This window comes from Gobio gobio, assembly GCF_949357685.1.
Source record: "Gobio gobio genome assembly, chromosome: 5".
Classification (NCBI taxonomy): domain Eukaryota; kingdom Metazoa; phylum Chordata; class Actinopteri; order Cypriniformes; family Gobionidae; genus Gobio; species Gobio gobio.
The window spans coordinates 18792777-18808274 of record NC_137101.1 but is presented as its reverse complement, the minus strand read 5'-3'; the positions used below and the strand labels follow the sequence as shown (position 1 = coordinate 18808274).

The window sequence follows — 15498 nt, the reverse complement described above, 5'->3', positions numbered from 1 at the left end:
CGATTTTACATGCAAGAAAACGTTGAGTTTTATTCATAAATATTGGAATTAGTTATAAATAATATGGTTGTGTTATATATAATTGATTAATTTACTATTTATAATTAATAAGATTGAAACATTGTCAATCATATTTACACACATCTTTAAGTCTCTTTAGTAGGGTATGAGATGACATGGTTTTAAATTTCAGACAGCAGAGCTGTTTGTGTACCATGTAAAAACAACTGTAAAATCTCATGGGTTTGATTGTCACTACATAGTAGATTCACTATAGACCAAGAAAAGGACATCAACATCAGAAGAGGACGTACACCACACTGTTACTACAAGAGATTTTTTGAAAAAAAGTTTGAAAAATGACTTTAATTATGAGTCACACAACAAAATTCCACACTTATTGGCATCCAACAGATTGATACATCACCAAAACGAAGACATCTTTTGAAAGACCACTGTGACAACAGTCATCTCTTAACTGTTGCCAAAGGAAAGGAAGAGGAAAGCACTTATAGTGCAAAATTTTAAAAGAATAAAAAGATAAAATAAGCTGATGTGGACACATTTAGGGAGTTCACAAACATGATTGAAGGTAAAGTCAGATGTATCTGAAGTGTTGCTCAGTCCTCAAGTGCGAAGTCAAAGGGCACGTAGTCGGAGCGCACTTGTTTGGCCTGATCCTCCTCCTCCTCCTTTGAACATTTACACTCTCTCCAGTCAGCACGCATGGGGATGTTCAACACCACCTCGCTCGCTAACACCTCCCTATGGAAGCACACACACAAAGGATGTACAGGTGCTTATGCTGAAGTATGTTTTATTACAATCAGATCATACATTTATTCAGGCATGAAAACGGGTCAGGGGTGAAAAATGTGAGAAGGATATTACCCCTCTAGGGGGATCCGGGGGCATGCTCCTCCGTAAGAAAAATGTAAATATTCCATATTTTAAAGCATCAATCTGATGCATTTTGAGATGCTTTTTTTTGCCAACCTGAGGAGAGGTTGCATATAATGTGTGCTAGTCAACTAGTCTAAAATTAAGAAACCCCTAGGAAACAGTAAAAAACAAAAACAAAGGAACATTGTGTGTACATTTAAGATAGGCTACTTAATTTATTATTCCAATATCCTAATATGATACTAAATACCACAGGGAAAAGGGCTTCTATTTGTGATGTGCTGTCTTTGCATTTGAACATTGTAGGCCTACATTTTAAACAGGACCCGCATTAGCTGAATAAATGTACAAGCCAGTACAAACATATTTATAGAAAACAGTTGACAATGAATAGACAGGAGTCCAATAATAGCAAAACGAATCACTTCTTCTAAAAAGAATATCATGTATAATTTAGACGAATCCGACATGTAATGAGGGCTGTGTTAACAGTAAAACGTCCGTCATTTAACTAATTTTAAAAACATGCATGGATAATACTAAATGCTTTCTGACATTGACAAAAAAAAAAAAAACACAAGCAAGAACAAAATTTAAACTTAGTCCATCAATTTTCATTTTACAATTATCTTATGTCCGTGTGCGCACGTCCGTGTTTGTGAGAGACAGCTCATGCAGCACTGACAATGGTACTTTTTAATCCATAAGTAACTAACGTGCTATTTATTTTGTATGAAAACTATGTAACATAATTAGGTACTTTAGTTATTATTAACACAATAACGTAACACATCCAGGCCACGTTGCACACAGGATTCCGGTACACAGGATTACACGATTCACGTAGGTCACCTATTTTGGTTTCAAAACGGCGAATTTCGCTGAAAGGTGAGGGATCATGCATGATATATTAATGTTTAGAACTAGTGTATGACTGCCCCCTGTTGATGATCTGTGCCAGTGTAATTACCTGCCAAACTGCAAAGGGAAATTTTTCTTGATGCGATAAAACAGCTTCTCGCCTGTATCTAGCTCCACATAAAAGTAAGGTGTTCCTGGAGGAGCAATCTGCAATGCAGGGTACTATTGTTAGTCACAGTTCATCTTTACACAAAACATATCATTGTCTCATCATGACTTGCTCACTCATTCCCTAAATAGATGATGTTGTATAGTGAAAATGTGTGTATTTGGACACGTTGGATTAAGAGTGCACCCAAATGACATGAGATACACAAACAGTTATTTATTTATTCTTTATTTGATGTATTGAAAGTAAATAATTTCATGTAATTAAAAAAATAATAATAATAATACTACATTCTATTAACAATATATATATAATTTAAAAATAAATAAAATAATTATATAATTAGTAATAACCTAGTGAATATATTTTATAAAAACTTTTGTAATAATAAAATAATGAAAAAAATGATTATATTAACAGTGTATGCATGTTTAATATATAAAGTTTGTATATTATTATATTATAAATTACATTATTAAATTAAAAGTATATTATAGAATTTAAAATAACACATTTATATGTAATAATAATGCCAATGATGATGATGATGATAACGCAATAAGTAATATTACACATATAGATAGATAGATCTATCTATATTTATAAAAATAATTATATAAATGAAATAATAAAGTTAGTCAGAGCTGTGGTTTAGTGCGTAATTTTACTGGGACTTCCTGCTCATGTATGTATATTTATATATTAATTATAAATTCAATATACTTTTAATATATTTAATTTATCATTAATATATAAATATACATACACGAGCAGGAAGTCCCAGTAAAATTACACACTAAACCACAGCTCTGACTAACTTTGAAGTGTTCAGTCTAAGCGAGACACAGACGGTTTGTACCTGTTTGAGGTCTGTATGAGCTGGAATCTCCATCAGTTCCATCTGCTGCTCTTCAGCTTGTGTCATGAACGCCTCCTTGATGTCTTCTGTACTGCACTTCTCCATGGGCACCGGCACTACCTGAGGAAGACAAAGAAGTTAAGTTTCCGTCCGTTAAACCCATTATGCACTGCCTTCTCATAACTTTAGGAAATCATGTATTTGGTCATCATTGGGAACCAGTCCCTCAGACATGGTTACTCGTCAACGCAGACAGATTGTCTATCCACTCAGACTTAAACTGATGAAATTATGTTAGAGTCTGTGATTGGTGGAAAGTGGGTCGTCTCTCCACACTCTCCAATGAGTTTACCAGACTCTCTTTTTCATATATGTGGTGCTGTTTAGACTGACCTGGGATCTGTACAGATCAGTCTGTTCAGGAAGACACCACAATCTCATTATGAATGACAATATTTTGTATGGACCTGTAGTTGAAGGTGCTGGCTGCGGTAGTTCCTCTCAAACAAGACACACCGTTGGCCTCTGCTTTTACAGAACTTCTTGACGGCGATCTTATATTTCTCCATCTCTTCAACCACCTCTGATGCCATATCCACCACTGACTGGTAATGTCCGATGGGCAGCAGGAGAACGTGGTAAGGAGTAAGACCACCCTTGGCAAGAGCCATGTAACACTGGCAATGGAATACTGACATTAGACCAACATGAAACAGCAACAGGTTGATATATTTATGTTCAAAGGTTTCTGAAGTGACATTGGGGTGCTGAAAACATATTTTGTGGACTCACGTGTGTTCCGACGCTTATGACCAAGTGCTTCTCGACTTCTGGACTCGCAAGGCAGAACCAACAGGGTCCAGTGGGTTGTGCTGTTATAAGAGTAAAAATCGAGGGCTGTGTCAAGAGCAGCATGCAAAATTAAATTAATCATCCCCAAGAGTTGAAATTAGTTCTGTTGAGTATTTCTAAATGAGTATTAAAAATAGTCCAGTTTGATCCATTAGACCACCTCTGAGTGGAAAGAGTGCTGGTGAATGGACTCACGGGGCCTTCTGGGCTGTTTGGGCTGATTGGGTCTATCCCCGTCCGATTGTCTCTTCCTGCCATGTTGATGTTGCTGGTGATATGGCTTCTTCTGCCCCAGATCAAAAAAGAACTGGGATGTTGGTTCCTCCTGATCAAAAAGAAGTATAAATTATCTTTTGGTCGAGATAAGGTACACTACAGTTCAAAAGATTTTTTTGAAGTAACTGTTTTAAGTAACTGATACTTTTATTCAGCAAGGATGCATTAAATTAATCAAAATGACAGTAAAGAAATGTATCTCAGTTTCCACAAAATATATTAAGCAGCAAAACCAATTTTCAACATTGATAGTAATAAGAAATGTTTCTTGAGCACCAAATCAGCATATTAGAATGATATCTGAAGGATCATGTGACACAGAAGATTGGAGTTATGATGCTTAAAATACAGCCTTACCATCACAAGAATATTTTACATTTTAAAACATTAAAATAGAAAACAGTTATTTTAAATATAAATATTTCACAATATTACTGTTTTTACTGGATTTTTGATATTGAAGCATATGAGGCTTCAAACTTGATGTGCAATATTACATCATCTGCACTAATTCTATTTGTAAGCAAATATAAAAAAACTGTACACACACACCTCCGCATCTGCCAAAGAGGGTAGCGGCCTATCTTTCTTCCCATCTTTCGTAGGTTTCCTGTAGGGATTTTCTGTGACATCTTGAGGTTGTTTGACTAACTCTGTGGGGTCCATGGTTTTCATTGGGACAATGTTGAATGCATACAAGTACTGAGAAAGAAGATAAACTACAGTTAAACCATGAATTCAGCCTCCATGCGCCAAAGGTTTTCATTAAAAATTAAGTATTATATAAGTACGCACACAGATATTAAAATTCTTTACATTATTTGTTTTCATGTTAAGGCTGATATAAAAATGTGATACTATTTTGTCTAAAATTAAAATACTAAAAAATAAAATAAATTGTTTAAAAGTGAATTCAGGCATAATAACATTATATTATGCAGTATGAAAAATGGATGTTGATACTTGCTATTTAATAGTGATAAGCTATTTCTAAAGGTAATTAAATAGTGGAGAAAAATAAATTGAGATATATATATATATATATATATATATAAGAAATGATTGCCTTAATTACTAACAGAAATAAAATAAGTTAAAGTACTAAAATAATTTATAAAATAAAAGTTGAATAAAAATGCCAAAGCACAACACAGTTATTAAACTTAAAGTAAACGCAAAGCTATTATTTTTAAATACTATAATTGTATATAAATATTAATATGGTAAAATTATACTGACTTAAAGTCAGCGTTAGATGATGGCAAAATGAAATTTAATATAATACTACATTAATTTGTCATATCTGATAATATCAGTCATAGAAATGTTTCACACACACACACACATATTATTAAAAAAAAAAAAAAAAAAACACCTTCTTCTTGCCAGGATTGTTGACTTTTGCCAGGGCAATGAATCTGCTGACATGCTGAGCATTCTCTTGAAGGACCACATGATTCCTGTAAAAGTATACACATTTTGTAAGACAAACAGCATTTGAAAAGAGTAAAACATTTCCTGATACTGTAATAGCACACCTGTAGGGCAGCCTCTCATAATGGACCCCTTCCAGTCCCGCAAAATGGTAGCGGGGCTTCAGCTTGTCTGCGAGATCTGCAACGGTCGAAACCCCACAATACTTTGTATCAATTTCCTGCAAAAGGGGAAGAAAGTAAATCACTCTTAAGCACACGATCAAGAAATACCTGCGAAATTTATTAAACGAGCACAGCAAAGCACTGACGGGATTGTTTCCGTACTGCCACACGCCTCGAGGCCACTGCGAGGTCAGGAGAATGTCCACTCCTCGAAATTTGGAGTTGGACAGCAGAGGAGCCACTAGGCCACTGATGTCTTTACGGGTAAAGCAGTGTGAGGGCGCAGGTTCCTGCTGTGATTCTCTGCCACTGACATAGGCGATCTGAAGGCCAGATGCACCCGTGAAAATGCCCCTCCGACCTGGGAAACAAGCGTAAACTCAAATTGACAACCCTGAGCCCAACAATACATATATACACTATAAGCTAACCGAAAACTGGCACGACATATGTGCCTTCTAAAGATGAGGGTAGATCCATCTTACCCAAACATGTGATGTTTTCAGCCAACTCGCAGCCATCAGAGTTTGGGGAATACTTCACAGTTTCTTGGCTGGCTGCGCCGAGAATGTATGTGTGAATTGGTGCTGGGGGTTTAGAAAGAGCACTGTTTAATTCCGACACATTTGTTTGGTGTGATTAAAGCAATACATGTAAAATATACAAGGAAACCTTACCCTTTTTTGCACCAGATTTGTATGTTTCCCATTCTGATTCAGCCTCAGGAGTGTTTCCAAAAAAGTCACCAACACACAGCAGCAACTGAAAAACAAAACCATCTAGTTAAAACCACAACTATCTCTTATGTTTATCGCTTTAAAATAAGACACACGTGCAGACTCACATCAAATTGCCCGCTCTTTTTCTGAATAGCGTTCACCCGGGTGAACAAAGCATTTATTCTTCCTTCAACGTCACCACATGCGAGACTGAGAGGGAATGAAACATTAAATCAACGTGAAAACAAAACATGTGCGTTTATTACATGTATACATCTCCCTATGCTGTTAATTACGACTGTAAATTACTTATTGAGCAAGCTAGCATTCACATATGACGCTTTTAACCCAAAAGCAAAACTTACACTCGTAAAGGCTTGTCTTCCATACCGAAAATATATAAATGTTTCTTAAAGACCCTTAAAATTAATGACGCTTGTGTCCAAGCATTGACGTTAAATTGTGTGCGTCGACAAAATAAACCCTGTCGTAACATGGAGCAAATTATTTAGACCGCTCATTCACGAAACATACATCTGAAGGTGAAACTTTGTGATTTTTGGTGCTATAAATTATCATATACATTAGAAAAAACACCACATATAAAGTAAAGAATGTGTAAAAATGAGAAAATGTATATTACAAACCTAAACGCACATCAAGTTTCTCTCCGGAAGAAATCCCAGAGTGACACAGTAAAAGCTATCAAACGCTTCAACCATGCGTACGTTATTTGCAATCTTTTCTCCAGCGATTATCACTTTATAGTTTAATTTTATCGGTTAAATTAAACATTTATTATGTATAGAACCAAAACCAACTAAATATGTTTCGTATGCGTTCATATAATATTATTGTATGTAGATAAAAAAAACAGACCTCTGCGCAAAACTGGGGCGAGCATGACACAACGTGACGCAACACAAACCACCAGACCAAAACAGGAAGAGATTTACATTTGAAATCCCGAAGTGTGCAATGTAATAAAAGAAAATAAACTGCCATATTATTTATATAACGACAGATATTTGTGCCTATAAGAACTGCGTTTAAACAAGTGCAATATAGTGATCACAAATGCACGTTAGTTGACTGTATATACCAGCCAAAGTAAATATATTTAAGCAGACGAATTTATAAAGCACTATTCCTTTGGTATATGCAAACAATCCGTTTGTTTCTGCAGCTGCGACCTTGTTTGCTAATGACGCGATTGTTTATGGGATATGTGCATGCACATGAGCAGAGTCGGATCCTATGCGCTGAATATTTCCATATATAGGCTTTGGAATCGAAGGATGATAAAGCGTCTCTAATCTCAGAGGAATAACAGCCGCTGATTCCAGAAAAGCAGACATGACATCCCCCGAGCAGATTATAGAGATCGTGATGGATGACAAAACGTACAATGTGAGTAAAAGCAAACTGATCGAGAAGAGCGATTACTTCCGCGCGCTGTACAGCTCGGGGATGCGCGAGTCCGCGGAGGATTCGGTGCAGCTGCGGGGACTGAGCACGCCGGGGCTCGAGCTGGTGCTGGAGTTCATCAACACCTCCAAAGTTCAGGTGGCCAACGAGACTCTGGAGGACCTGATCGAAACCGCATCCTTTCTGCAAGTCACTTCCATCTTAAAACTGCTCCTCTCGGAAATCAGGCAGGAGAACTGCGTCGAGCTCGTCAAGCTCTCTGAAGTCTATGGGATGCATGATCTTAGGAAGGCTTGCATGAAATTCATGAGCTGCTATTATCATCCCATGCTGCGCAGGCCGGAGTTCAGGATGTTGCCAGCTGCTCTGCGGGATCAGATCCGAGATATGCGCATGAAAGGCACGGCCACTTTAGTAGCTATAGGGGATTTCACTGACACCTGTCTGGATCTGGCAAATCAGGACGAGCCGTGGTCCATGTTGAGGTATGGTGAGCTAGAGCAACGCTGGAAACCTCTAGCCAACAATCTTCCTCCAGACATGATCAATGTCCGAGGTTACGGGTCTGCTGTGCTGGACAACTACTTGTTTATTGTAGGTGGATACAGAATGACAAGTCAGGAGATCTCGGTGGCCCACTGCTACAACCCCTGCAAGAACGAGTGGAACCATGTGGCACCTTTGAACCAGAAGAGGTACAATTCATTCATGATGTGTCCGGTTATTTGTGGTTTGTCTTGAGCAAGGGATCTGTAAGTGCGCTTTTTGTGTTCAGGTCAAACTTCAAGCTCCTGGCTGTGAGTGGGAAGCTGTACGCGGTTGGAGGTCATTGTCTGGGGACGGTGGAGTGCTACAGTCCCGAGCAGGACTGGTGGACGTGTGTGGCGTCTCTGCCTGATCCTCTCGCTGAGTTCTCTGCCTGTGAGTGTCAGGGCATGATCTACGTCATGGGCGGTTATACTTCTAGAGGTGTGTTTTACTGTCTGAGAGATGGGTTCATTCACACTCACTCACACCCACTAACAGGCATTAGACTTCATTTACTTTCTTTTACACAACTATTAGTATTGTGAACAATGTATGTTATTCCAAAGGAAAAAAAGGTTTGTCTTTACTTCACCCCTATCCCCCCAACCGCCACTTTTGCTGATGCCTTCAAGCCCTTGTTTCTTAATTAGATATATACACCGATCAGGCATAACATTGTGAAGTGAATAACATCACGGCACCTGTTAGTGGGTGGGATATATTAGGCAGCAATTGAACATTTTGTCCTCCAAGTTAATGTGTTAGAAAAAGAAAAAAATGGGCAAGCGTAAGGATTTGAGAGAGTTTGACAAGGGCCAAATTGTGATGGCTAGACGACTGGGTCAGAGCATCTCCAAAACTGCAGCTCTTGTGGGGTGTTCCCAGTCTGCAGTGGTCAGTATCTAATCACTATGAAAAGTGGACCAAGGAAGGAACAGTGGTGAACCGGCGACAGGGTCATGGGCGGCCAAGGCTCATTGATGCACGTGGGGAGTGAAGGCTGGCCCGTGTGGTCCGATCAAACAGACGAGCCACTGTAGCTCAAATTGCTCAAGAAGTTAATACTGGTTCTGATAGAAAGGTGTCAGAATACACAGTGCATCGCAGTTTGTTGTGTATGGGGCTGCATAGCAGCAGACCAGTCAGGATGCCCATGCTGACCCCTGTCCACCAGCGAAAGCGACAACAGTGGGCAAGTGAGCATCAGAACTGGACCACGGAGCAATGGAAGAAGGTGGCCTGGTCTGATGAATAACGGTTTTGTTTTTTTTACGTAACGTGGACGGCCGGGCGCATGTGCGTCACTTACCTGGGGAACACATGGCACCCGGATGCACTGGGAAGAAGGCAAGCTGGCGGAGGCAGTGAGATGCTTTGGGCAATGTTCTGCTGGGAAACCTTGGGTCCTGCCATCCATGTGGATGTTACTATGACACCTACCACCTACCTAGGCATTGTTGCAGACCATGTACATCCTTTCATGGAAACAGTATTCCATGGTGGCTGTGGGCTCTTTCAGCAGGATAATGCACCCTGCCACAAAGCAAAAATGGTTAATGGTTTGAGGATCACGATTTTGAGGTGTTGACTTGGACTCCAAATTCCCCAGATCTCAATCCAATCGAGCATCTGTGGGATGTGCCGAACAAACAAGTCCGATCCATGGAGGCCCCACCATGCAACTTACAGGACTTAAAGGATCTGCTGCTAACATTTTGGTGAAAAGATACCACAGCACACCTTCAGGGGTCTAGTGGAGTCCACGCCTTGACAGGTCAGGGCTGTTTTGGCAGCAAAAGGGGCACCAACACAATATTAGGAAGGTCATTATGTTATGCCTCATCGGTGTTTAACAATGACAAAATACACAAAAAAAGTCAACCTGATTTTATGGTATATTGCAGTGTTTATTATAAATGTTTTATCCATGCACATCATTATTATTTTAAAATTAATTTGTAATTTTTTATTAAATACATAAACGTAATTTTTTAAAGTTTTTCTCCTAACATCTGACAGATAGGAACACCAGCGTGCTGCGCTACTGCCCCATCTCGGACACGTGGTCCGTCTTCCATTCCTGTTCGGCTCATGTGCGCAAGCAGCAGATGCTCTCAGTCGAAGACACCATCTACCTAGTGGGCGGCTACACACATGAGCTAGAACCTGCTGAAATGGGACGGCGGAGGCTAAGCCAGACGGAGGACATGCTGACAGTACAGTCCTACAATGTGCAGACGGGAGAATTGTTGCAACTTAAGGAGAACACGTCAAAGTCGGGCTTGAACCTCACCTGCACGCTGCACAACGACGGCATCTACATCATGAGCAGAGATGTCAGCCTTCCCACCAGCCTGGAGCACCGCGTCTTCCTCAAATACAACATTTTCTCAGATGCCTGGGAGGCGTTCAGACGTTTCCCTGCTCTGGGACAGAACATGCTGCTTTGCTCACTCTACCTGCCCAATGTCCTCTGAGCCAGAGAAGATCTGGAGAAGACTGCTGGGAAACACAGATTCTATAATAGCGAGCCCAGCCAAGGAACACCACACCGGATCAGCCAGCACAAAGAACCTGCAGGAGATAATAAAGCGATAGTTTAGCAAAAAATGAAAATTCGTCATCATTTACTCACCTTCATATTGTTCAAAAAACAAGTGGCTTGAAGATTCTCACGTTGTTCCACAGGAGAAAAAAAAGTTTGGAATGACATGAGGGTAAAGAAATGATGACCGAATATTTCTTTATTTTCATTCGGGTGAAATAGGCCTACTTCTAAATAGAGGTCAACAGAGTAAAAAAGACTCAATATTTAATATCTCCATCAGAAGTTCTGTTAAGGTGCCTTTGTATTCAAAATCAGTTTTAATATATTCAATAAATATATAATTTTATTTATCTTGGCAAAGAGAGAGAACACTACTAGAGTTGCACCGAACATTTTCAACCTACATAGAGTCTACTATTCCAAATGCATGTACAGGATCTTAATGATATAAAACATGACATATATTACTACTAATATACAGATGCACAAGTGAAGGCATCAGATTTATAGAGCCTGCAGATTATACGCTGATTAAAACAAGGCCTTGAATGAGACATTAATGAGTTAGTTCACCCAAAAATGAAAATCCCATCATCATTTACTCACCCTTATTTCATTCAAAACATGTGTTTTTTTGGTCTTTAAAGTGAATGTCCAGTATTGTTTAGGAAACCATTATCTTCATTATATGGACAAAACTGGTACAAATATTCAATTATTTATTTTGTGTTTTGCAGAAGAAAGGGTGAGTAAATGATGACAGAATTTTCATTTTTGGGTGAACTGTGCCTTTAAGATCCAAAGTGCCAGACTAAATGGTGAATGTTGTACAGAACTGTCTGTGCCTGAAAAGTTGTTGACTTCATTACTACTCTTAATTGAATTATTTTATTCCAAATACTACATATCTGGAGAAGTGTCTTAAAATGCGCAGCAGAAATGAAGCACAAATACATAAGCGCCTGACCTTAATCGCTGTGATGTATTTTTGCATTTAGTTGAGCGAGATGACCAGCTGTGATATTAACTTTAAAGAAAATTTGTTTTTTATTTTAAGAGTGAAGGACTTTATACTTATGCTCCATCTACTTTTGGTTTTGTAACATTTTGAATTATTTTTCATATGTTGAGCCGAAATGGATGATGGTTTTGTTGAACATTCCCAAGTTGCCTTGAAAATGCAAAGGTTGAAAGTTACAAATAAAATGTTCAGGGAAGCAAATAAAAGGCTTTATATTGCTTGTTTCTCTTTGTGTGTCTTTTGCACTTGGCAGATGTCATACTGTCACTTGGCCTTCTTAGTGAGGTCACCTTCTGTCGTTCTGTCCTTACAGTCTGTGTGTAATCGGCAGTCTATCATACACACACTGCAGCGTCCTATCAGATCGGTGTCATCATTGCAGCAAATGGCTGAGATGCATCAGATTAATTCATTGCCTTTGAATCTAATCATTGTCCATTTTTTGTCCTTCGTTCATTGTCTTGGAATCTGCACAGTGGATTGTATCCTGTGTTTCATAGCATGTGTATGTCCTAGCATGACACTGGTCACTGGGTCACTTGGGTGTTGAGCAGATGTCCCAGCAAAGACAAGCCACCTGTAAGAGAGGAGGATGGTGAAGCGGAGGGCCAGTGATCTGTTGGTTAAGCCAAATACTCCAAACACACAGACAGGCTTCTGTCTTTTGTGTCACAGTGTTTCAAACAAGAAATCCTTTTCTTAAACATCTGGATAACAGGTATAATATACTGTACAGTATAATATGTGTAAAATAAGTTATCAAAATGCTGTTTTTTTTTCTCTTTAAGCAAGTGCCTAGAAGCTTCCAGATGATACAAATTTGTTTCTATGACAACCGATTTGAAAAGCATCAGCAGAGTTCTATAAACATGATTAACAGTTTTATCAGAATGCTTTGGAATTGTGCATGCATGCTGATGAGTCAAGGAAACCGGAGAGACAATTAATGTTACATTTTTGTTATAATTCATTATCTCTCATTAATAAGTGTACTTTCCACCAATCCCTTTATAGGAAAAGAGATTAGTAAATCTCACAAATAATTATTCAGTTCATATTTCACTGTAAAATCAATATAAAGTTTTTTTTATAAGTAATTCTATAAGAATTTTATATATATATATATATATATATATATATATATATATATATATATATATATATATATATATATATATATATATATATATATATATATATATATATATATATATATATATATATATATATATATATAGTCTAATTAATATGTAGCATATTAATATGTAGGCTAGCATATTTTTTGGACCATTAAGATGTGTGTGTGTGTGTGTGTGTACTGTGTATTATTATGTATATTTGAATACTAACACATACATGTATATATTTAAGAAATATTTGCATGTATATACTGTATATATATATATATATTCATATAATTTATATTATATATAAATATATTCATTTTCTTAAATATATACATGCATGCATGTGTATTTATATTTATATATATATATATATATAATTATACACAGTACACACATTATGTAAAAAAAAATTATCTTTAATAATATTGTATTAATTATATCATATTTAATTTTTTGCCATTATAAGGAATTGGGGGGGACTTAATTTTCTATATGCACCCCCCCCCCCCCCCCCCCTCTAATTTTAGAGGGGAAAATAAGACATCTTGACAAGCATCATGATATTTACCCTGTCATTGTAACATAGTTAGTCTGTTTATGCATTAATGGGAGGCAAAATATAAAAAAAACATCTGTTCTTCTGAGACGTCCTTGGTCCTAGTTGTCCTTATGTCCTTGATGCAATAATATAACCACTTGGTGGCGCTACAACTTAATTCTCTACATAATACATATTTTCACAAACAGGCACACACACTGTTGTGTTATTCATTACAAATGCACATAATGCAAATGCAGATTAATTGAATATTTAAGTATTAAAACAACTAAGATCATAAATCCCAATAAGAACAGATGGAAAACATATCACACACTCAGATAAAGAACATGCAGCAAAGAGCAGCGGTTCTTCTACAGTGACCTCTTTTCAAATAGCCAGCAGCGTGATTTGTACTGGTTGGGAATTGGGGGTTGAGTGAGGGGAGTGTGACTTTTACTGATTTTCTCTTGTACACCATGTGGCCAAACGATAACATCTCCAGCAAATCAGAGCTGAAGAAAGAAATGAGGCCTTGCATGGTCGTTTAATGTGTCACTGCTATAGTGAGCTGACTCTCTGATGGATCACCGGTCTCAAGCTGAAACGAATGCAGCAGAAACAGCTTGTTCTACCTCAATGACTGATTTAACAAGTCACATCTGCTCTGTAATAAAGCTGGGACTCTCACAATTCTCAATGTAATATTTTAGCTCGGTTTTGAATAACACCATTGAGACAGTGAATAAATCACTTCATTTAAACACTGAATCACAGTGGTGACGTATTTCATTTTTAAATACAAGATCAAAAGTAAAGCCTTTATACTCTGTCCTGGCTGAATCATTCGTCCCACTTGAAAAAATGAATTGGCTGCAATATTTCTCTCTGGCTGACCTCTACGTGTCAGTGAAGCAAACCACACAGATCACTGAAAATTTCAACCATGTCACTGTTTGTTCCAAAATACTAACAGACGTCTGGACATCATCTCTCCTCAACGGGACTTTACACACCTGGACACCCACTATTTCTATTCTATTCTCTATTACTGGGGTTTTCAGGCCAAAGACCACTGGATGGACAAAGAGATGGAGCAGGGGTTGCATAAAACTCGACTGTTGTCTTTAATGACATGCACATAGTAGCATATTAATGTGTTTACACACTTTACGATGTTTACATTACAAAGCCATTAAAATAATTAAAATGTTCATTATTTATTAATATTAATGTACAGAGAAATTTGACCTAATACATTTGGGACAATGCCTTGGTGTGTAGCCTACATATGTGACCCTGGACCACAAAACCAGTCATAAGGGTACATTTTTTGACATTGAGATGAGATGTACACTCTAAAAAATGCTGGGTTAAAAACAACCCAAGTTGGGTTGAAAATGGACTAACCCAGCAATTGGGTTGTTTTGACCCAGTGAATGGGTCGTTTTAACCCAGCGGTTGGGTTACATTTTTGCTCAAAACAACCCAATCGCTGGGTTAAAACAACCCAATTGGTTTTTAACCCAGCATTTTTTTTAGAGTGTATACAACATCTGAAAGTGGATTAAATATAGACCGGGTAAACCCAGCCCGATCTGCCGGCGATTTGATTTTGAATTTTTTTTGTTGAAAATTTTCTATCCTACTTCCGTTACAAATCTGCGGAGACCAATCACAAACTGGCTTATCCACCTGGCACGCTATTGACGGGTTTAACACAATGACGATCGACAGATCATTGGTTTTATTAGTTGAAGGACTATCCAATTGGCATTTAAACTATGCCCGTTGATCACGCCTCTTGTGCAGTAGAAAATACAGAGCAGACTCCCCAAACTAATGTTCAATCTTAAAAGATTGAGCTTGGTCTGGTGATAGCCAGAAAAGAATAAATGAGCTGTTTCCAAAAATCTGGACTCTACAATCTACATATTGAGAAAATCACCTTTAAAGTTGTCCAAATGAAGTCCTTAGCAACACATCTAACTAATAATAATACTTTTTAAATATTTTTACGGTAGGAAATTTACAAAATATCTTCATGGAACATGATCTTTACTTAATATCC

The 15498-nt window shown here is 37.8% G+C and overlaps 2 protein-coding genes across 3 annotated transcripts; one reads left to right on the top strand and one right to left on the bottom strand.

The window, feature by feature from the left end:
* Positions 1–7: 7 nt before the first annotated feature.
* On the bottom strand, positions 8–8047 carry cwf19l1 (CWF19 like cell cycle control factor 1). Of its 2 annotated transcripts, none has more exons than XM_079816875.1 (14): positions 7684–8047; positions 6363–6447; positions 6196–6280; positions 6004–6105; positions 5665–5879; positions 5459–5574; positions 5296–5380; positions 4473–4622; positions 3840–3969; positions 3585–3664; positions 3260–3469; positions 2793–2912; positions 1874–1971; positions 8–765 (listed from the first exon to the last, which is right to left on the bottom strand). In XM_079816875.1, the coding sequence occupies exons 1-14, from the start codon at positions 7782–7784 to the stop codon at positions 621–623; spliced, it is 1722 nt and encodes a 573-aa protein (XP_079673001.1). In that variant the 5' UTR covers positions 7785–8047; the 3' UTR covers positions 8–620. The 2 variants fall into 2 exon arrangements, with proteins under 2 accessions (XP_079673001.1, XP_079673002.1); XM_079816876.1 differs by lacking the exon at positions 7684–8047 and adding an exon at positions 6603–6725.
* A 21-nt stretch (positions 8048–8068) lies between these two features.
* klhl42 (kelch-like family, member 42) lies at positions 8069–11980 on the top strand. The gene is made up of 4 exons (XM_079816878.1): positions 8069–8150; positions 8264–8360; positions 8441–8634; positions 10213–11980. Exons 2-4 carry the CDS (start codon positions 8275–8277, stop codon positions 10668–10670), a joined length of 738 nt encoding a protein of 245 aa, XP_079673004.1. The 5' UTR covers positions 8069–8150; positions 8264–8274; the 3' UTR covers positions 10671–11980.
* Positions 11981–15498: the final 3518 nt, after the last annotated feature.